General features: G+C 42.6%; 1 protein-coding gene across 1 annotated transcript in view; it reads right to left on the reverse strand.

Annotated features, from left to right (window-relative positions):
* Positions 1-294: 294 nt before the first annotated feature.
* The window catches only part of DOCK1 (dedicator of cytokinesis 1), a 204,196-nt gene continuing 182,066 nt past the window's right edge, over positions 295-22,424 (reverse strand). Inside the window, exons 47-52 of the mRNA XM_088520060.1 lie at positions 19,643-19,780; positions 16,826-16,971; positions 13,331-13,529; positions 9,674-9,827; positions 5,914-6,059; positions 295-390 (exon numbers count right to left, since the gene is read on the reverse strand). Of these exons, the coding sequence (XP_088376186.1) occupies positions 295-390; positions 5,914-6,059; positions 9,674-9,827; positions 13,331-13,529; positions 16,826-16,971; positions 19,643-19,780 (879 nt within the window). The remainder of the gene's footprint in view (positions 391-5,913; positions 6,060-9,673; positions 9,828-13,330; positions 13,530-16,825; positions 16,972-19,642; positions 19,781-22,424) is intronic.

A 22,424-nucleotide genomic window follows, 5' to 3' on the forward strand; every position in this document is an offset into this window, starting at 1 on the left:
CAGCCCGTCGGCAGCAGCTTATTTATAAGACATAGTGATTAGGAAAAAGAAAACAAGGAAAGGACACTTCACAAATAAGCTGTGCCTGATTGGAAGCTCCCGCGTGTGGAGCACGGCGAGCCCAACGTTGCTGCCGGCTCCGGGGGTTATTTGGCACGAGATGAGGGTGTTTGGGAGCAGGGCGGCGCGGGGCTCTTTGGAGGCAGCGGGCACGTCCCGGAGCGCCGTGGGGCACCGCGCGCGGAGCGAGGGCACCGCTCGCGCTCGGGGACGCGGCGGGCGGCAGCTCCGTCCTCACTGCACGATGCCGGAGTCCACGGACGTCTGCTTCCGCGTGGTCTTGGGAGGCGGCGGCGGCGGCGTCTTGCTGGGAAGCGGAGGAGGAAGGTGCTGGAAAACAGGAGCGGCAGGAGGAGGCGTCACCCGCGCGCTGTGGACACGGCCCCGCGGCCTCCGGACACGGAGGGCTCCGCGCCGGGAGCTGAAAATATGATTTTTGTCTGACAATGAAAAATCTCTCAAGAGCTCGTGATTAATTAGCTCGGTTATTTCAGGAAAAATCTTTTGAGAGCGCTGGCGAAGTTTATAATTCCACACTTTATATCATGATAGAATATTGATTTCTTGGGCTCTATTGATCGCCCACAGCCCCTGAGTGCTACAGAGCTTAAAAGCTCGGTTGAAGTAACAGCTTCATTACTTTGCCATTATTTCCAGATTTCACACTTTCGGGACACAAATCATTCTAAAAAATAAAGCGAAACTGTTTAAATAGACAAGTGCCTTCACAATTCACCCTTAAATAGGCAGCCTTCTTCAAAGAGTTCCAATCCGAAACCCAGATTGTTTGGAAATGGAGGTTTTACATCATTTCACACAACATACAACAGAACAAGAGTTCTCTCAGATTCCACTGCTAAATAGACAATAAAAAAAGAAAAATATTATGGAGATTATATTTTTTTCTCCCTGTAGAGCTCAGCCGTAACTATCCAAAGTGAAATCCATGCTCAGCCTCTCCCACCCCATGCCTGGGCTCTCACTTGGGCTCTTCCCAGGAAAACGGCTCCGGGAAGGAGCCCTAAGCCCAGGTGACACTGTGGCTCTGCCAGGGTCCCCGGCACTGCTGGGGGACCCATCCGCAGGGGTCAGGGTGCCAGGGTTTGGGACTGCCCCGCACATGCTGCAATCGCAATGGTCACGCTGCTCCTGCAATCCCTGCTGCAGACGCTGCTGCTGGAACGAAAACGGGGCTCACGGTAAAACCGCAGCCGTTTTCAAGAGCAAACGTGGAAGCTATATCCAATTTATTGAATATTTACAATGCAACACAGTGCACGACACTGTATGGGTCAGAAAATCATGCCAATGTCCTCATATGAAATCCAGATAAAATAAGACTCCTACTTTACTAGGCACAAAATTGAACCTCCAAAAAAAATGCCACTACTTTCCTAAATATGGCCAGAACCATGAAACACTGGCTCTCCTTGACCAAATATCTGATTAACCTGGCACGTTAAGGCAGCTCCTGAAGCCCTGCTGAGGCACCTGGGTGGTGCTTGGCCTCACTCATTTCATGGGACCTTTTCTTTGGAAAAACGGCCAGCCACCATCAAGTATCCAAGGATGGGTCTATGGACAAGACCTTTGGAAAAACTGGTTAAAGAGGATAATTGATTTATAATAGGATAACTATTGAATCAGTCAGTTAACGGTGATGGCCTCAGCACTCACCACACACGAACTCCTCACCGAAGACATCGATTTCCCAACTCCAATAAACCAGGTGCCCCCTTAAAACACTACAGAGCATGCAGCCTCCCGCAGCGTTCTCCTCTCGGATATCTTCAACTTCACACTTATCATCAGACAAAGCCAAATCTGCTGATAGCATCATTTGTGAAAAGCTATTTGGAATTTAACTAACATTACGTTGGCAATAATTCTCAATTCAATTAGAAGAAGGACATTTCTCAAACAAATGAGCCCTGCATATTGATCACAGAACAATCAAATTATCCCTGAAAACCTGCTACTAAAGAGCATATATAATGCAAATAAAATGAGAATAAGCTAAATATATATGCTATAAATAACAAGCACAAAACCTGCGAGAGCTTAGATTCTGCAAGCAAATTAGGCAGAAAGAAATAACAGAGATAGGTAGATAATTATTATAATTGAATTTACAATTTCCATTAGAAAGTGGGATAAATTTAGTACATGTTCATTTATATAATAAGCTACCATGGAATATATTAAGTAGGCCACGAAATGCAAGTCCCAGGGCCACAGCACCCGGGGATGAGCAAAGGGGGCCGGTGTGGGCTCAGCAGTCGCCCTCGAGATCCACCTTGGAAAATCACTGCTAGGCCCACAAACATCACTGCACCCCTCTTCCCCTCAGAAACTTTGGAAATAGGAAAGCAAGCTTTACTTTATTTATATATTTATACATTCTATTTACTGAAGTGCTACGTTGCAGAGCTTGTGGTCAGTTTTCAGTGGCTAACTGTGAAGCCCTCACGTCTCCCAGCATGTTTTTTCTTGCTGAGCTACTGATAGTGGCTGCTGCTTCAGTCAAACCTATTTTTGGGCACACTCCCTGACTCACGTGTACCTCAAGGGAAGCAGAAACCTTATGTAAAAGGCACATCTGCAACACAGAAGCAATCTGTTCCTTCTGTTTCCAACATTACATTGCTCCCATTTGTGTTTTTTTTTTTCCTGACATAGAAAAGAACCAAGTCTAAAAACATTTGTCTCCTTTTGCTTATAGAAGCAGACTAGAGCACGCCAAGTTTGGCCAGGTTGCAGGAAAAACAACAAGGAGGAAAACATTTTTACTCTGTGGAAGAGCAAAATATATGAAAAGATTTTCTTGGTCAGAAAATACTGTAATAATAATAACAAAGGCTGTGAATAAAATTTGAGTTTCACAGGTGGGATCTTGTGCCATTCTTGTAAAACGAATCCTTTCCTCTACATCTATTTTTATTGAAATCAAGTGGTCATGGACATGGCTAACTGAGGAGATCACATTGCAGGCACTTCTGTTTTAGGACTAATAGGGATAATTGACTCTTAAGCAGTTCAAGTGAAAAGAAATTGGGATGTCACCAACACAGCACCCTGCAAACACTTCCCAATATCGGGTTCTAAATTGCAGGTTTTTGCCCAGATCATTGATTTGGGCAAGGAACGGTGTCCCATTTCTGTTTCTGCAAATTTTTGTTTCTGCAAATTGTTTCTGCAAATTTCTGTTATCTGCATAGAAAAATAACACCTAAGGTGACTCCAGGAGCAACAGCACTCACATGCTAACAGGGTGACAACGCTCCGGAATCGCAGCCGGCAGCACCAGCGCGTTCCCCTGATCCAAACTGAATTACGGACGTTTTAAGCTAATTGACTGCTTGACCCTATGTGTGAGGTTAGGTGGAAAATCCGGGCTGCAGCCGTGCTAAGGGATTATTTAAACGCTGCACAAACGTTGCCGTTTGCCCTGAATTGCATCCCTGCCACGAGGTGCCCTTGGTGGGGACGGTTTTGGGGACAGAAGGTGACACCGAGCGCGCGGCCGCGCTCCCCTCTGCCTGGCGCGGGCTGGGCCGACCAGTTCTCATCCCTCACAACAGAGGAAAAAAGGGTTTTCTGCCTGTGTCAGAGCACACAAAACCATCTTGGAAGGGGAATATCTTCTGGATACGCGTTGTATTTCTGTGGGAAGCCTGGGCTTCAATCCCCTTTTTTTTTAATGGGGTATAGACAGAATAGGCTAAATCCAAGGATCAATGTCAAAGAAGAAAACAGCTGATAACACTGAAATAATTGCTCCCTAATTACTATCTCCCTTAGTAATCTGAGCTGGTTGCCACACTGGGCTTTGGGAGCCACTGTGGGACTTTTCAGGTCTTTTTTTTTGCTCGCTGCAGTTAATGTAAGAGATGGGGAGTTGTCAGCACTGATGCATTGGCATTGCAAAACACGTTAGAAATCCTCTGGATTTTAACTTGTGTGCAAATGCTTCAATGCATGCACTTAAGCCTGAGTGTTGCTAGTGCAAGAGTCAAAACCCGCTGCTGCCAGCACTAGGCACGTGGGTCTGCTCTGGGTCTTGCAGCAGCTCCTGCTCCAGCCTCTGCTACGCGTTGCACCCAGGTCCACATCTATGGAGCGAGGGATGGAGATCTCCTCCTCAGAACCATTATCTACTGCTTAGCAAGTGTTATAGAGGGTATTATAAATGTAAGTGCTCCTTTGTCTATTTTCTTTGAGTTTCCCTTTTCCACGGGAATACTAAGTAGGCGGTTGATTTTTATGCAAGGAAATGTATGAGCCCATAAAGAATCCGGAGTGCCTAAAGGAATCCCTTGATATAATAATCATCCTTGCTGGAGTCATAGGCCTCTTTTTTTATGTTCCCATATATTATTAAGAACATTTTTAGCCGAGCAAGTCATACAGTGCAAGAAAATATATATAAGGGTATCATGGTTAACAATGAATAAGAGGACAATCAGAAACTTATAATTAGATGATTACCGGGATAAAAGGCTTAAGTGCACTAAGTTAATGCTGGAGTCCAAACAATCCAAGATTACAGTCTCAGGCACTATATGACATTACTGCCTGCGCTTTGATTCAAAGCACTGAATATTCCTTGATGCATCTATCGAGGTAGGCTTTTTTGTCCCCTACACTTTTTAAAAAAATAACTTACCAAAAGGCAAACCATACCAAACCAGATGATAACTTTTAATGCTGGGAGATCTTCCCAAATTAAAAGCTACAAAGATAATCTTATCTGTAATATTGTTCACTGTTTTTTTCGTTATTGATACAAATCACACATAATTTTAAAATATCATCACTTTACTGGGCAGATAATTATAAACTTTAGTTATTTCCCCAATGCAAAAAGGCATGAAAAGCTGTCCGTGGGGATTTATGCATAGCAATAATAAGAATGTGCCCATCTGATCATGCCCAGCACTACTCATTTGCCTTTATGTCCTTTTAAAACTTACTTCCTGCAAGCTTAATAAAATGAGTGTGCAGAGCGCCTGGCATCAGAGTACCCTGAAATATTCTAAGAGTAATACCTGGGGCTTGGTGAAGAACCTGGTTCAGAGTCACTTTCCAGCCTTCTTAGCTATATTCCCTATGCTTCAGAAGTTCATAAAAGTAGAGATGCCCTGGAAAGTCTTAGACACTGAACTAAGCAGATGTAACTTGAATTCAACCCCACGCCTAAGAACTGTGGTCAAATCCTGAGCTCCTTTGGCCTTGGATGGCAAAATTCTCCATGCTACATTCTCCATTATTGCTCTGAATAACCCCCCACGGACAGCTTTACATGCCTTTCTTACAGTTCCTAGATAAATAAATAAATGATAAATAAAGAAATGAAACCCTGCAAAGAGGCAGGTCTGGATAAAACCCCACGCTGCAGAGGGGCACGGGAGCTGCACGAGGACCCGCTTAGAGCAGCATTGAGGCCAAGGCAACCCTGCAACCCCACTTCATGCCTTACCACACACTTTAGCATCTCCTTATCTCACGTTTCTCATGTGAAAAACGCACTCGGGTCTGCAATCCTGAGCTAATACCACGACCTAAAATTAATGGTGTATCATACAAATGAATTTGCTACCCGGAGCTCGTGGAGGAGGTGAGGAGTGTAATGAATGTGAAGGCTAATTTGAATTTCTCAAGTTTCTTCATGACGACTGATTCCTTAGGCAATCCCTGCAGTCTCCCCGTAGGGCCCTCAACTGCCTGCTCAGGGACCGGGGCTGCCTGTGGATGCTCTGCCTTTCCCGGCGGCAGGATGAGCTCTGCCCGCGGGTTGTTGCAGCACAAAAACGAGTGTAAGGGCAGGAGGAGGTGGCAATCTCGGGGACTCACCCTCTGGTGCGCAGGCGGGGACGTCGCGGGGCTGCTCGGGTCGTGGCTCTCCAGGAGGTTCCCGTAATCTGCCATGCTCCCCTTGAGGGGCAGCGGAGGGGGCACGTCCGCCAGCTCCGGGCCAGACATCCCGTTCAGCTCCAGGTCTGCAAAGGAGGAACCTCTGGTGAGCGCTTGGGATAACCCAACTGGACCCAAGGCTCCGGGCTGTTCCCAACCCCACGGCACTACAGAGAGGCAGCCCACGAAACGTCTCTGTGCTCTCCCTGCCTCTACAGAGATCTGCACTGCAGCTAGGGAAGGATTTCTGAGAAAAGCAGCACAAACAAAAACCCTTCCAGAGCCTGGAAAGCAGCTGTGCCAAGATGGGCCGAGTTTTAGGATACACCCTAAAACACTTGCAAAATCTCTCACTTTGGAATAGAAAAGGAAGAGCTTGCTTCCTCTCAGAAATATTCCCAGCTCATATAAAGCAAATAGAATTGTCTCAGTTGTAAGCTCTGCATTTACACCTTGTACATTAATAAACAAGCAAAGTTTTGAAGAGTACATCCAGACACTATAATGATGCCAATCTTTATTTACCTTTTTATAGCAAACTGGTAGAAAGCTTTTGGTAACTAAAACACACAAATGAAAACCTGTCACTAATTACATTTCTCTCTCAAAAATTTCCAAACTCCAGATAACTGTAATAAATGAGCTAAGGTGTTCAAGTGAATAAAATCATGGAAGAGGCAGTAGAAACATTTTTTTATTACTATTGGCTGGGTAGAAAGTTCCTTTCTCGGAGAAGATAAATCCAAACAGGTACGTGCAGCAGAAGGGAAGAGCCTGAGGGACAATAAAGCTGCACTTATCAAGGCCCAAGTGCTAGAGGGGTTTTGGTGTTGAACCCAGGGTGCATGGCAGGGTAATTCAGCACATGCAGACCCCGCTGTGAGCTCTGCGAGATAAGAAACTTAATTTATTTTGGTCAAATTAGGGAACCTGTTTTCATTCAGAGAATGAAAAAAAAAGTTATTTTTATTTTACAGGGGTGATTTGTGAAACAAGTGGAGGACTTGTTTATGCAGATGCTTTTATTGCGAGGATGCTATCAATGTCTTGCACAATGGGCCCTTTTATTGTTCTCTAAAATGGGCTCTGACTAACGCAATTTAACTGTAAGGCAGAGGTATTGATTTGTCACTGAAAACTGTAATTTCACCCTCCTTCCTTTCACTCGAACTTTCAGTACACCAGGAACGAGAACCTCTTCCATCCCCAGCTTTCAAACTTTCTTCTCCTGCATCAGGCTGAAAAGTGTTATTTGTCCTTCAGGACCTGAAGGGTTTTATGGGCCCTTTCTTTAATACTTCTCATTTTTTCCAGCAATCCTTGCATCTTTCATCACCTCTCCCATCCCTCCTGCTTGTTGTCCTTGGTTTTTCATACCGACAGTTTCTCCAGTTTCCAAATGTTGCAGTATTCATCATGTTTTCCAACAGATATTTCCACCAAAACCTACGTCTACTAAGTCTATATTACTAGAACACATAATTTGAACACAATGCTACCCAATTATTACAAAGTATTCACACTGAAAGTGAACTACCTTGTTAATTTGGTATCAATTTCCCAGACATGCTGCATGTTTAAATAGAACAGGCATTTGAGGGCATAAGTCCCAAGGAAAACAGCTTTGTAGCATAAAGGCTGCAGGTGTGACGATGCATATTTGCTTTATTTACTTATTTATATTTACCAGAACACCGGGAGATCTTTGAAAAATTCAATTTCCTAAGGGAAAAAAAAGTTATTTTTTGAGAACACAAAGACCTGGTTTACTTAAGAGCTAAATCTTAATGCTGATCCTGCATATTCGAGGCTGACATTCGGCAGCTCCATGCTAAGACACATGAGCAAGTTTCACAACTTGACTCCTTTGCAAGAGAGCACTGAAACCCTGTAATTATGGGCAGAATATTTCCATCCACACAAATAGTTAATAATAATATACATTATCTAGATGACTTTTTTTACCTCTTAACCTAATGACCAAATTTTGTACTCCATTCTCCTACACTAGCAAGCAAGCAGAATCGCTCAGCAGCCCTTAACTGAAAGGGGCTGGCTCTTGCACCAAAGTAAATGTGGGATTGCTAGAAATTTCAGTACTATATTTCTGCAAACAATTACGGAAAGGTCCCATGCATTTTGCAGCAAAAGCGTTTATACTGCATATAGATAAATTGCACATAAATAACATAAATCTCTAGAGCAAGACAAATATTCTCCGAAATATATGATAGTTTCCGATACCTTTTTTAAAAAAGAAATTGCTAGTTTTAACAAATACAAGAAGAAATAATCCTATTCAAAGAATCTTCTTTGCAGGAATATACACAGTTAATTTTTCTCTGTATTTTCAGTTTTTAATATGCAGGTGATTTTTGTATATCAAAACTGGAAAGAAAGTTGACACCTATCAAGACGATTGCTTTGGGTGTCTGCCTACGCCAAGGAGATGCTGCATTGATTTGTACTTGCTTCTCCTCTCCCACATTAGCTCTGCAGTCAGTAATGTGAAACCAGCACAGAAAGGGCCCAGCACTTGAAGGCCAACTCTGTTGCTGCAGGGCTGTGCAACAAACACGTCCCTGCTCACAGCACAGGTATTTGCTATTTGCTGTGATGATATTTTTCCAAAATGCTGAATATTTAAAGAAAATGTGTAAATATATATATATATATATATATATATATAAAACAAATTAGAAAAGTGAACTTGAGCAAACAATATTTGTTTTCTTAAAGCTGACCATCTAAACTGCTCTTTACTAACACGTAACTCTGGTCTCTTGTACGGGAAGTTGGGTACATGTATCAGAAAGATCAATTTTTATGAGTGTGTGTGTGTCGAGTGGCAGAAACAGAGAGCTCTGAAAGTCAGCTTTGGAAAAGAACGCTGTAAAAGAAATAAGTGTTGTAATACACTTAGTTTTGTGATAGGTTTCCAAAAGACTGAACCAAGCATACAGTGTTTTACAGAAAAGCTGAGCGACAGATGTCGGAATGTCAAATGAAAATAGCTGCAAAACACAGACATTTTATTCTCTGTCTTGCATTCACTACAGAGCAAATAAAAGCTCTTTTAAGGTCCAAGTACCACACCAATTTTGGACATCTATTTAAGTAATAATGAATCGTTATTTGAAAAGGGAAAGAAACACAACACAACACAACAATTTTTCTTGCTTTTGTAACATATTGAAATATTTTTTGTTAGTTAAGAAATGCAAGAAGTGTAACATTGAGAGGAAAATTCTTGTGTCTGCAAGTCATATTAAATGGCTGATGGTACAAAGACTAAACGAAAGCACTGAAACCCAAGATGTTGAGAATTTCTGAAGAGAAATATTAATGAAAAAAGAGATCTTAATACTAACACATTTCCTGAAATAATTATCCAGTTCATAAAATTGTAATCTGTTTGCAGAAATACGGCTGTATGAGTGAGCACTATAAAAAGATTCATGTATGAGGAACTTGTAGAAAGATGTAGGAAGTTATTGTCCTTAGGAACGTCCTGCTGAGGAACCGTATCTCTCTCCTGGAACATGGATTGGACACAAATCTGGGCAAAGGGCTCCAGGTGACCCTGCTTGAGCAGGATGTTGGACTAGACTGGGATCTCCAGAGGCCCCATCCAACCCCAAGCGCTGTGAGATTCTGTGAGTTTGTGGATCTAGTTAGAATGCAGCAAACCCAAACTTACTGGACTGCAGGCTGAAGGACAGTTTTGTCCGTGGGGTTATCGGGGGCGGTGTGAGCTGAGAGCTGGGCGGCGAAGGAGACACGGAAAAACGCCTCTCGCTCGACATCACGTTGATGACTTGGCTCTTTGGTCTCTGTGGTCTCAGCGGGCTGATCTGCAGATGGATAAAACCCAGGAGAAATTGTAATCGTTTCCCTCCTGCACGGCCCAGAGCACAAGCAGACACGGGCGGCGCGTTGGCAGCTCCTCAAGGTCATGCAGAACAGGAATCCAGCAGTAACTGCTCCGTTTCCCCACCACTGCCCAAAGTCTAGCAGGGCAATGATCACCTTCAATACTTGTGATTTAACGCAGTATTTCACAGCTCCAAATGTTTTTCCCTTCTTCTCAGGAATAGCAATGAGGCTTAATGCAGGCACCTTGCCTTAGCCTGGCATATTTTTCTGAAGCAATGAGGCAATTCCCCAAACATTGGCTTAAAGTGTACGAGAGCTAAGTAAGTCCATAGCCTCGTATGTGAGTGCCTGGTTTGTCAAAGTCTCTTTACCAGGAGATCACAGCAAGTGGGGTCAAGCCTGATGCTGAGATTGCGGGCAGGAGAGCTGAGCTATCCTAGCAGGACAAAATGGAAACTGGCAGCAGCTCCTCCTGTTTTTTGAGCAGTTTTCTCAATCTACATTTTATTTTTTCAAAAAGTCTTTTGAGAAGGAGGAATTTAGAGCAAATGTTACCTCATCTTTTCAGGACACAAACCCTAACAGATGTGTTCCCTCTATGGTCTGTATCTCTGAGGCCTGACTCCAAAGGTCTCTTCTTGCACGATCTTTTAGAACAGGGTTTTCATGAAATGGATAAGCGCTGTATTCACTTCTCAGAGGTATATAATTACAAAAATGCAACAAAGAAAAATGGACTAATTGGTAGGGCAACCTGAAACTCCAGAATCAAGAGAAAAATGACGACTACAATGGAACTTGAGATCAAATTCATAAGTCATTCTGCTCTACGGCTGTTGATTTCAAGCAAACTTTAAATTTTACGTGATCCTGATAAGCTTGGTCCTCATCTCCCAGGTTCACATCAATTACGGTTTTGCTAGAGAGTATGAGCTGTAGCTACTCAGACCTTAGGAGGCTGCTAATCCATAGAGAACCCACTGCTAATGTTTTTTATTCTAATGAAAGCAGGGTCAATAGCGAGCGGTGTTAGATGTCATTAAATCAATAAAATATACAGCCCAGTATTCTCATTTCTAACATGAGCTTTTGAGTTGTCTGTTACCTACCTGGCCCCAGTATGAGATTTGTTATGAACCCACAGAGTGAAAGAATCAACAACGGGAATTTACATTAAAGAAGTGTATCTGATACTTAAAAGAAGATGTATGTTGCTAGAAAACTATAAAGACTTCACTGATGATCTTTGTATATCAAAGAGTTTAATTTATCTTTTGATAAGATCAAAGCAGTACAAGATCTCTGCAATTAAGGGTTGGACTCTGAACAGTTGGAAGATTCATATGAATATAGCATTTTTTGGGAAAAAAAAAAAAGTAGTTAAGGTATAAATCTAGATAGGGCAGTGCCTGAATCTTACCTGCTGCCCAGCCTGCTTGCTGCACCTCTCCCATGACATGAGAAACCCAAGTGCCTTAAATTTTTGTTTATAAAGCACAGCAGCAATATTACTCTGGGTAACAGCACTTTTGGGTAGTTTAAACTTAAAACGGAAACTTGGATACAAAGCACCTCACAAAAGCAGAATGATGGAAACATTGAGTTTTAACCCACGGACGATGGTGGGACACATACCTGTCCAGCATGCAGCCACGCTGAGACAAGTCACATTTTATCTTTACACAGCCTGTCATCGTATTTCTAAAATTCCTGAAAACATTTTTTCTGATGGTACTGTTTTCACAACACATGCTGCACAGACAGGGAGGAGTTAAAATTAATAAGAATAAAGATAGGAATTTGCTGAGAAATAACAGGGATAAGACTCAGGGAGTGCTGCTAATTTACAGATCCAAGAGGGTGAGTGTCCAAAAGTAAATGAATCTGCCCTTGGTACACTGAGGCTGGCTGTTTCCAATCCCCCGCTTGTCTTTCACATGTTTGGGAATGTCCCCAAGGAGCGTTTGCTCCGTAATTGTCCCAGGGACTGAGGTGAGTGCAGCTGAACTGCGGATCCCCAGGGGACCCTTCTTGAATACGTGTGCAGGCCAGATTGGCATTCAAGGCTGTGAATCTTCCCTGATCCACAAGACCTTTCAAAGATGATGACAATGACCTTGCAAGGACATCAGCCAGCTCCCCAGCATCCTTGGAGGGGTCCTGGCTATTCCAATGGACTCTTGCAAGCCTATCTGCTTTAGCTGCTCCAAAAATCAAATTTCCTCTATTTCTCTCCTACAGTTTTCTCTTATTTCTCCCTCTGCTATTAGGCTTGGGAATCCAGGAGGTGTAAGTGCACTCTTAGCATTTTAGAGGCTACGTTTAGAGGTCAGTCAAGATATGATTGATGCAATGCACCTCCAGAGCTCGCTGCACGCTGCCAAAAAGATGAGACATAGAAATTCATGCAAAATTTATTTTCTCTCTGAAAATGTTCTCGCAATGCTCATCTGACTTGGCTTGGCAGGGGGAATCTCCACTTCAGGACATCAGGACTGATCCCAAATTTACTGACATCAATAGGAAAACCTGTCACCGACTTCAGAAGGGTTTGCGTGAATCTCCCGAAATGCACAACGAATTTTATACACATTTTTGCTAAGCTAATACCAAGAAATAGGGCTAGTTTCACGAGTGATTGCTCAAAGAGGAGTAGCTTCAAAAGTCCAGGGCAAATGCTACGGCCACCAGTGAAAGACTGTGCTGAATTAAAAGTCTGCTGTGAGAGGACACATGGAAATCCTTACGAGACCATTCCCATTATTTCTTGAGGGCAAGTTTTTAATACACTGCCACTAAAACAAGAGCCCACTCATGAGCTTCACAGATACACTTAGAAGTTCATACATCGCTGCTCCAGCTTCAAGGGACTTGCTTTCCATTTAAGAAGTAAAACTTCTGAAGTTACCTAAGCCTTTAGGACAGTTTCAGAGAATTAGATACATGCCAGGAAGAGAAGGCTTAAGAGAGATATACTCTATAGTTAATATCCTTATACACAGCCACCAGAGGAACTGCTCCCAATTTTCTGCTCAAAATAGCCTTTCAAGAACACATAATTTCCATGCATGAAATGACCTTATAACATTTCCACCAGAAAGTGTCTTGCAGTAGTCAGCTGAAACACGAGCAAACCCATCACAATCTACTGGAAACCATAACTTCAAGAAACCGCTAAAATGGCAGCATTTATTTTACTTCAGATATATTATTTGTTCCTTCTACTGAACAGGAATATGTAGCTTTTGGTGGGTTTTCAAATAATACACCTTGATTTTTTTTATATCTAAACTATTGATTATGAACTATATTAACATCATAACATATACAGGCAGTGCTGTTTTTACCTTAAAAAATGAACTTAATTGCAAAATTCAACATTTTTATTTAAAAATAGGAAGAACATTGCTCACTACTATATAAAGTAATAGGAAGAACATTGCTCACTACTAAATAAAGTAATACTTGCTATCAAAGTTACCGTTTCTGAAAGGATCACTGCTTCGGACTGCTGCAGAGAAATATCCGTAGATTTAAATTCTTTATCAAATATTTCTTGGTGCTTGCTGTTCCTTTTCTCCTTCTTCTTTTCTTTCTTATCTTTATCTAGGTCATCCTTGTCCAATTTATCTTGAGACCTAGAATGCATCTTTTTTGGTAGGAGGGGCTCAAGCACAAACCTAAAAAAAAATTAGACTTAGATCACTAATATATTATTTTCGGCACACTTAAGTTTAATTTTCACAGTCCTAACACGAGCCTAAATGGTTCATTTTGGTTCAAACATGTTTTGTTAATCCAGGAAAACTCATGAGAAAGCAAAGCGAGGGCAGAAGTTCATAAAAGTCGTAATTGTCACAATAAAATTTACTGCTGAGCTGCAGAAGGATCGGGCCTGCCCATTTCCCTGCCCTGCAGTAAATCCCCTGCTTTACAGCTGTACAAACTCTGGAGTTTCACCGCATGTGTTTCCATAAAAGTGAATTTATACCTCGACGCTCCCCTCTGCCAGCTGCGGCAGCACAGCCGGGCAGCGGCACCGGCACGAGGTCTTAAAGAATTAAGTCTCCTCCACTTGCCATGCACGTCAGAGCAGTTCTGGGTATTTCCTGAAAAAAAATTCCTCCTGGACACCTTTTTTTTTGGTGGAGAAAGAGGATATAAGTATTCTTAGAGAAGGAAGTTGAGGAACTACCTTAAAGCAGGGCAGCAAGTTGGGCATTGGACATGCGCAACGCGAGAGGTTTTGTGATGGTTACAAGTTGGCCAAATTACAGCACATTTCCAGGGAAGAAACTCATGGATCAGGTGAATTTTCAGTTTAAGTGTTTTACTGGGAATAACTAAGGGTTAACTTCCAAAGAGAGGATGAGCTTTCCCATCCGGAACGCTGCTTACCTGAAGCAACTGCAAAACAGGGACACGGAAAACAGGGTGGGAATATCCGCAACGCTGATGCAGCGCTGCCATAACCTGGAGGTCTTACACTCCACCACTACTTTTTAAAATTCTGGCTATGAAGAGAAAAAAACCTTAGGGGTGTAATGAACTGCTAGAGGAAAGCATTTCTGCTTTAAGAGTTTTTATTTTATTTTAAATAAAGCACTACTCCAAATAACATAGGAAACTTTTTAGCTATTTTTTACTCCGTAATTTAAACAAACCTCTCCTCTGCCTCACCTTCTTTAATAGCTAGCTTAAAAAGAAGTAGAGAGAGAAAGCAGGAAATATTCTCAGCCTGGCCTAGAATACTTTTTAAATTGGCTTTGCATTATAAAATATTAAAAAACATAACCTAGCTAAAATTATGCTAACAGATTTTAAGAGGATGTCACAAATTATCTCATCAAAAACCAAACCAGGGAACTTCAAACAAAGAAGAATTCCCGACTTTTGGCATGTTAGCCATCCGAGGGCTGCCTTGGCTACGTGCCGAAGCACAGGGACAGAGCCACTGCCTCGCATGTGGGTAACAATTTAGAGGAGGAATTGCCACCTTTTAGACCATGATTAATTGCTTCCCTTCAGAGTATCACCCCTGTTACATTATTAATTATTTCTATGCAATGTATAAACACGGGCTAGTATCCATCAGCAGGCCATGGCCACACTTAAAGCAGTTTGGGGAGGTGGGAAATGGGCTGTCACAGGGACTTCCTGGGATTTCCCCTCTCCCAGATGAGGCTGAGTATTCCTGTGGATACTTTGGAAGGCCCATTTTAAGCAGTGAATAAATGAAAGGGTTTTTTTTTTTTTTTTTTTTTTTTTTAAGATCACAATATTAACAATAAGAGGATTTGGGAGTTGTAAAACACTGAGTCAGTGTCTGCTTTGACTTTTTACTATTTAAAAGCTATAAAGCTGGGAGACGGCATAAAACATGAAGTAGGGTGATCTGAGCAAAATGTTCCATCAGCTGCATTTGCACTTGTTTTGCTTAGCTCCATCTCTAACCTCAGAAGTAACATAAGAGTGGGGAACTGGAAGGAGGGGATGGACAACTGACCATAAAACCAACGAGCTACGAGGACATGGGTTAACTTCTTCTAGCTTAATAGTTACAGAGCGCCCATATAACTCTTACTGTCTGTTGCCAGCTTTTAGAAGTCCTCCACTAGGTTATTTAATCTGATGATTTTCCTGCTCCTGCTCCACTGCTCAAGCGAACAAGCACATTCTCAGGTTCACTTTGCAATGAAATTTGTTCATTATGATGTCCTCATATTTATTATAACTATATTGCCCCAGGCTCTGAGCAGGAGCTGAGCTGCAAAGGGATCTCTGGGAGTTTCATTTTCGTATTCATATCGAGTTGACTCATGAGATCCTCCTAAACTGCTGAATGACACAGACTATAACACAGCTGGGATGGAGATGCAAAAATTAACAAAGTAACACTCAGCAAAGAAAGAAAAATGCATACAATTAGTTTGAAAGTAAGAGGGAAAGAGGTAGAGGCAGCAAGAGAGAAATAAAAGATGAGACATGGGGGAGAAACACAAATAATTTTCTTCCGAGATGCATGAAAGTTGACCTAGGGAGGCAGATAGCCCCAAGTTCAAGCAAGACAACATTAGGCATGAATTAGTCAAGAGGCCTGGTCATCCCTGATAAAATTGTTGCTGTCCTGTGTTTTTACAAAGATGATTTACTGTGTGTATGCTGTGGAGGGTAATGTAATGAGATCTGAATAGCTCTCTGTTTGCACTTCATTCCCAATGGGCATATAAATTGTTTGTAATCAAGGTAAGTATCATGTTGGTCCTTAGGTGCTGTACTTAATTTTATTCAATGCTTTTGCTCTCCAGTCAGTAAATAACAAGCCGTGAAGGAGCACAAGGGACATGAACATTTCCAGCGCATCTCCCTAAGCTAGCAGACCTTCAGGAGACTTTTAAAGCTCTGCCACAGGGTTAAATATTGCCCTTCTGCATTACGGGAATGGTGGGGTGGAGAAAAGAGAGAGAAGGAAGTTCTGAGGCTGAACGGACACTCCAGACCGAAAAGAGCTTCTTTCTTTTGAGGGATGCGACTGTGATCCAGGGCTCAGCCACACAATTCCCAGCTCCCGTGCGGAATAGCTTGGTAGGGCTTGGAGCACAGCCTTGCTGTAAGCAGCTTTTCTTCCGAGAGCAGCAGTGAGAAGAAACGACTGAGCAGGCAGCTAATCTCTTCCCTCTCCCAGCCTACACCCACCTCCACCTCGGCGAGCGGCTCAACACGCGCTCCAGCCAGCGCTTAGCGAAGGATCAGGGCTCAACCAGACCATCTGCCAGGCTTAACAGGTGCTAATTTGGCTCCTGTTTGTCTGGGGATTTTTGTTGGAATGTGTGGAGCTTTACCGTGATGCTGCCACCACGGAGGAGTTAATAGAGGCTGCAATGATTAATACCGCGACGGCACCGAGGGCTGTAGCAGCTTAGGAGCAGCCTTGCATGCTGAGCCCGGCTTTGCAAAGAGAAGCCCCGTGTCTTACCCGTCGGAGCCGGGCCGGGAGGGCGTGCTGTCCGAGGACACGGAGGAGACGGAGGCCACGGAGAGGGGCCGCGAGGACGAGGGCATGGTGAAGGAGCGCACCATGGAGCGGGGCCGGCTGCCGCGCCGCTCGTCCAGGCTGGGCGGCTGCGGGGAGAGAGCGGTGAGCGCGGAGCAACCCCATCCTGCCCCGGGTTACACCAGAAACCACCCGCACCCGCAGCCAAACCAGCGCCAAAGAGGGCTTAAAACACAAAGGGCATCCACTCGGGTCCCGAGCTACACCCGCACGCGCAATTCTAAACGTTTTTCTCACGCTTCATCTTCTGCGGTGGAATTTACCTGCTCTTTTCTTTTAACACACAGAATTTAAAAAGCAGCTACTTGCAAAGAACTTTTGACCCATCTCTGCAACGGAAATGATGTTTGGTATATTTAAAACAACCCATTTAAAATGATCTTTTTAAAAAGAAAAAAAAGTGCTCTGACCAGATGTTTATGTCAAGAAAGCCAATTTGCAGAGTAGTATCTTGGTAAAGAAAAACACAGACGAAAGAGTTTTTTAAGTGCTGACAATTTTAGAGTCCTGAATATTTATACAAGCTTTGTTAGTCATTAATAACTGATATATGCATAAAATAATTGAGCTCCTTCAGACAACAAATGAGAACCTCATGCTGCTTAATTACAGGTAGATTTTCCACTCTGCCAACTACTGGCAAATTGGTGCTGTACAGGGAAGACAGAAGCGATAAAACTCCATCAATCCTGACAAGTCTAGAGGGAAACCAGAGAGATAAGAGCTCCTGAACCTGCCTTGCCCAGTGCCTGCCTGGTGATGCCAACGTGTATTATTGAAGTAAGCGAAATGCAAGGTCAATTATTGTCAATATTCCTCTTCTTGGGAATAAATTGCTATTTGATACACCACCTCCCTACATACACTGGCAAGACGGCATTTAAAGGGCAGCAGGCTGGGTGACTCTTAGAGGGACGCTATAAGGATGGACAAGTCCCATGTAGGATGTTAGCGTTGCTGGTGCAAAAATGCATCGTTGCTACAGAAAAAACTGAAAACAAATCTCTGATGAGGTTCAGTCTGTCATGACATTTGACGGGATGGCTTGCCAGCTCAACAGGATGGTTGTCCTGGGCTCTGGGGACTTGGAGAGCCTTGCCATCCCCACCAGTTGCCTACGTAGCCCTAGACGTTCTGCGTCTCCCCGAGGTTTGAGCACCAAGCTGAAGCTTGCTCCTTCCCTGTATCCCTATTTATCCATTCTTCAGATGAAATCCCTATGGGATTTTCCAGGGAGAGCTTTGAAAACCCCTTTACGGGTGGAGGAAACCCCTTTATGGAAATCCCAGCATACATGCCTCTGGTGTAGCATCCGTAAGGACATGGACATGCGCCCATAGAAACAGTGCCATAAAGGCACGTTGCAGTGACTGCTGCTTATCTAGGGAAAGAAATGAAATTGGAGAACTTGCGTTTGCTTTCTTTTTTTTTTTTCCCCAGTTTTGTTCTTTTTCTCAACCTTATTTCTTAATTTATTAAGGACTAGACTGCCGAATAAAAAGTAGGCTGCTGCCAGGGGAAAGCAGGAACGTGAGGAGTAAGGAATATGTCATCTTACTCCACTTTTCTGCTGTCTTGGGAACAGTCACTTGGATTCGTAGCCTAGCTGGGAGCTCCCATCTCATAATCTTGCCTGGGAAGATTTAAGGATTGGAAAGAGGGAAAGGCATGAAGAGGACCCATTTTTTTCTATGATTCTCTATGGAATCGTGCTGCAGATGCCAAGTGCAAGACAAAAACACAACTGCCAATGTCTGTAGTCTCATGGTGTAGAGAGAACCTTTAAAGCTGAGCTGCAAGTGGAACAGTGCCTAAACACATACATTAATTAATACATAATTAACTAACACATACATTACACCGCCAAAAGCGACAACCCAGCCCCAATTTAACAGCAGCCCCAATTTAACCCACAGTATGGAGAGCATTAAACCAGCCCCAGCAGTCTTTAGTCGGGACACCAGCTCAGCAACTCAGCCTTAAACAGCAGTTGCTTCTCTACTCCTGGCTTTTTAAAAACTGATTCATAAAATAGCATCTGTTTCAGGAGTTTTTTTTATATATATATAGAATTACCAGTTATACTGTCATTGTTATATTGTAATTAAGAAGGTGTCTGAGAGCTTTTGGCCTCCTTCCCCTATGTGCAGCACAGAACAAAACCTAACTAGAAACACTACCAAATTCTTGTTTGTGCCTTGAAGATGAAGCAGAAGTAGAAGCTGGAAATAGTTTGGTTGAATGACAGAAGCATGAACTCCAGCACCACTAAATCTCATCAAGCAGCAGCTAGCTGCTGCCTCCCTAGTCTTGAGTGGTGGCACCATATGGGAAAATCAGATATCAGCTACACTCCACAGCAGCCCACTACTGAAGAGCAGGGCAGCCCTGACATCTCAAAATGAATTAAAACAACACCGAGGTGACATCCAGCTCTAGAACCACCATGTGTGGGGTGCAACACACGGCCACCACAGTACCTCCTAGGACCCGTTTCTGGAAAGTTTTGAGGTTGTTGAGCAAATAATGTCCATGTCCAACAGTGAACTTCATGCCATAGCTGCTATAACCCCTAAATTAGAAGAAAAATCACTTTGCTCTGTAGGATACTTAATTAATCCTGCATTAACATTGCTTCTGCTAATCAGTGAGAGTTATAATAGAGAAATACAAAGTGCCCAGCAATTTAAGCAATAATCCCAAGTATTCTTTGAAGCATAAAGCTTGTGGATAACTTACAACAGTTCTCACACCATACTGTTTTTCTACTTTTTCCCTAAGCTGCTTGAAGCAGGCTTCCATCCGCTCATGGAACGGCCTCAGCGCTTCCGTCACCTTCTCCCCATGGATTCGGATGCCTTCAGCCAGGAAGGGAATCTGGGAATCAGAATAGGATGACAATTAGCGTGCCAGTCTTTTGCAAGTGAAGTATTAGTGCAAGTTTTCTGCATATATTGCAGGAGGAATGAAGGATTTTACAGAAATAAAAAAAAGGGGGGGGAAAAAAAGACATATAAAGTACAACATAGTAAAAAGGGTACTTGAGGAACTTCACACATAATTTCTTTTGCCTGTACTACCCACAGTCCTTTAAAATTGACATCTCCGTCGTTCTGCTCAGTGATCATGTACTAGGGGCATATCTGAATTTATCTGGGAGCACTGACATTCCTGATATATTACATTCACCAACCCCATATGTGCTGTATATACGTTAAAGGAGCAGACTGATGAACGATAACTTGCAAACTGGGTTATTAATGCTAGTCCTTTCCCAGCTTCCTGAGAATAAAAACTTAGGGAAGAAAATATTGATACGTTTGCTTTAATGAATGCTTTTTCTCAAACTGCAAAGGAGCAATATCCTTGGATATTTATATATATGTATATGTATATATATATATGTATATATATAACACAGCAATATTAATAAAATGTGTAGCACTCTCTATAAAAGCTTGCACTTCCCCTCAGTGAAATTATTTTATTTTCTCTGAGAACAAAACAGGAGAGAAAGAATTAAATGAATTCTCTTTTGTAACTGAAAGTAATCATTTATCTGCAAGGCTTCTGTCACAAAATATCCATGCCAACACAGGATTATATAATTAGTTCATAGCGTGGAGGTGTATCTGACCTTTTAAAATGTTTTGAGAGAGACATTTTCATTCCCACAGCTATCCAGACACACCAATAGAGTTTGCTATCTCAAGCTTAGGAAAAATATTTTCTCTTCCAGGTCCGTTTCAGCCCACACAGTGCTCTGATTCCAACTCAGATATTCTCTGCAGCAATCAAGCTAAGAAGCTTCTTCTTAATAATTTATAATTAAATCATAATACTGATTAAAAACAGATTTTTCTAATAAGAGTGAGCAGCAATCAGAATGAGTAGCTTTATTAGTAAGGAGGATAATAAATACACAGATGAATTACGGCTGAACAGGCTCAAGAAATCTTATCAAGATGATTCCATGTGTTTTGCTCCTATTTAACAGGGCACAGCTGTTACTTCTCTGGGTAGGTTTTTTTAGGGGAAAAAAAAAGAATGACAGTATTTTTCACTATAGCCACTTTTATTTATAGCCATATGGATTTGTACTCCATAAAGATTTAACATTAAAATCAGCTAAGTAAATGAATTTGAAAATGTTCCTAAATATCAGGCCAAATTCTGACCCTCTCATTTTGAAGGGCTGAGTGGTCAAATGGCTCATTTATTAAAGAGACTTGCTGACAGAGCAGACAGCTCTGCGATCATTTCCACGAGGAGAAAATGTCCTAATGAACCTCTCCTACAGAGCCAATATCTCCAATGTGGAAAAACAAGGCCATATGAAGCAAATATAGATATTTTTTTCTGCAGGTAAATGCTGCAGACATAAAAAAAAAAAAATGTCGGTGCTTCTTTGTGAAGGAAGCAAAGCAGTAAAGGTGCTTGTCAGCTCGAGAGAAGGCACCAGCTCTGCGAGCAGGAAAGCAGAGAACATCTGCGGGGAGGAGGAGGCGGCCGCTTGCTGCTCCCTCCGGGAATTCCTTTACTGGCAGCTAAATTTCACATTGCTACAGAATTCCTGCCAGATCTCCTGGTCGGAATACTCGCCCTGCTCTACCCAACACTAGTATTTTAAGCATTTAGCAGTGGAAAGAATGGGCTTTCAGCCTGTTTTGTCACTTCGGCCTCAGCTTCTGCCACTGACTTGGAAACGCTTCCTGCTGCTCCTTTGCACACACGGACACAGGGAAATCCTCTTAAGGGGGATACTGGATTTTCCACCAGGATGAATCTTTGCAGCATGAGGAGGCAGAGGCACCAGTCGCTCTGCCACCAGCTGCTTTGGCTTTGGAGCAAGGGATGCGTTTGCTCGTGGGGGTGTTTTAAACTACCCTAAATGGGGTGTCCTCAGCTTTGGACAGGCAAATGAAAAAGTAAAGACAACAGTGAGCAGCTGAACCTAAAGGAGAAATATAAAAGAGATTTCATAGTTCACAAAGATATATTCCAACTTAGTGTTTTTCCTTGTTTTTGTAAAAAGATCTTTCCTGCTCATGTGAAGAGTATAAAAAGGTACCTAAATATTAAATAGCTTAAACTAAAATCTTTGACAAAATGTGCTTTTAAAACTGTTAACTTTTGTCTGCTTCAGCTCTTTCAGTGATGTAGAAGGGGCACAAGATCATTAGTGCAATGCACTACTTGTTGCGTGCTGTAAATTCACTGGCTAACGGCAGGGTGGGCTTCGGTACCGTTACAATAGAATAAAACAGCTGCTTGAAATTAGGTAGCTGCATAGAAACGTGCTTTTCTAAGTGAAAAAGCACTAACTTGGCCAAAAATAGACATTACTAATGATATTTAGCTGAAAAAATCATAGGCAGAAAGAAATGGAGAATGAAAATTCACAGGTATTATGAAAGCAGCATGTCCTCCATGGCAGGAATGTCAAAGGACGACTGAGACAAAGACAAGGTAAAGGGGTAGAAAAAATAGTCAGCTGATAACATGATTGTCAGACTACTAT

Source organism: Tinamus guttatus, unplaced genomic scaffold (assembly GCF_059628265.1).
Source record: "Tinamus guttatus ecotype Peru unplaced genomic scaffold, ASM5962826v1 Tinamus_guttatus_pri_ptg000079l, whole genome shotgun sequence".
NCBI classification, from domain to species: domain Eukaryota; kingdom Metazoa; phylum Chordata; class Aves; order Tinamiformes; family Tinamidae; genus Tinamus; species Tinamus guttatus.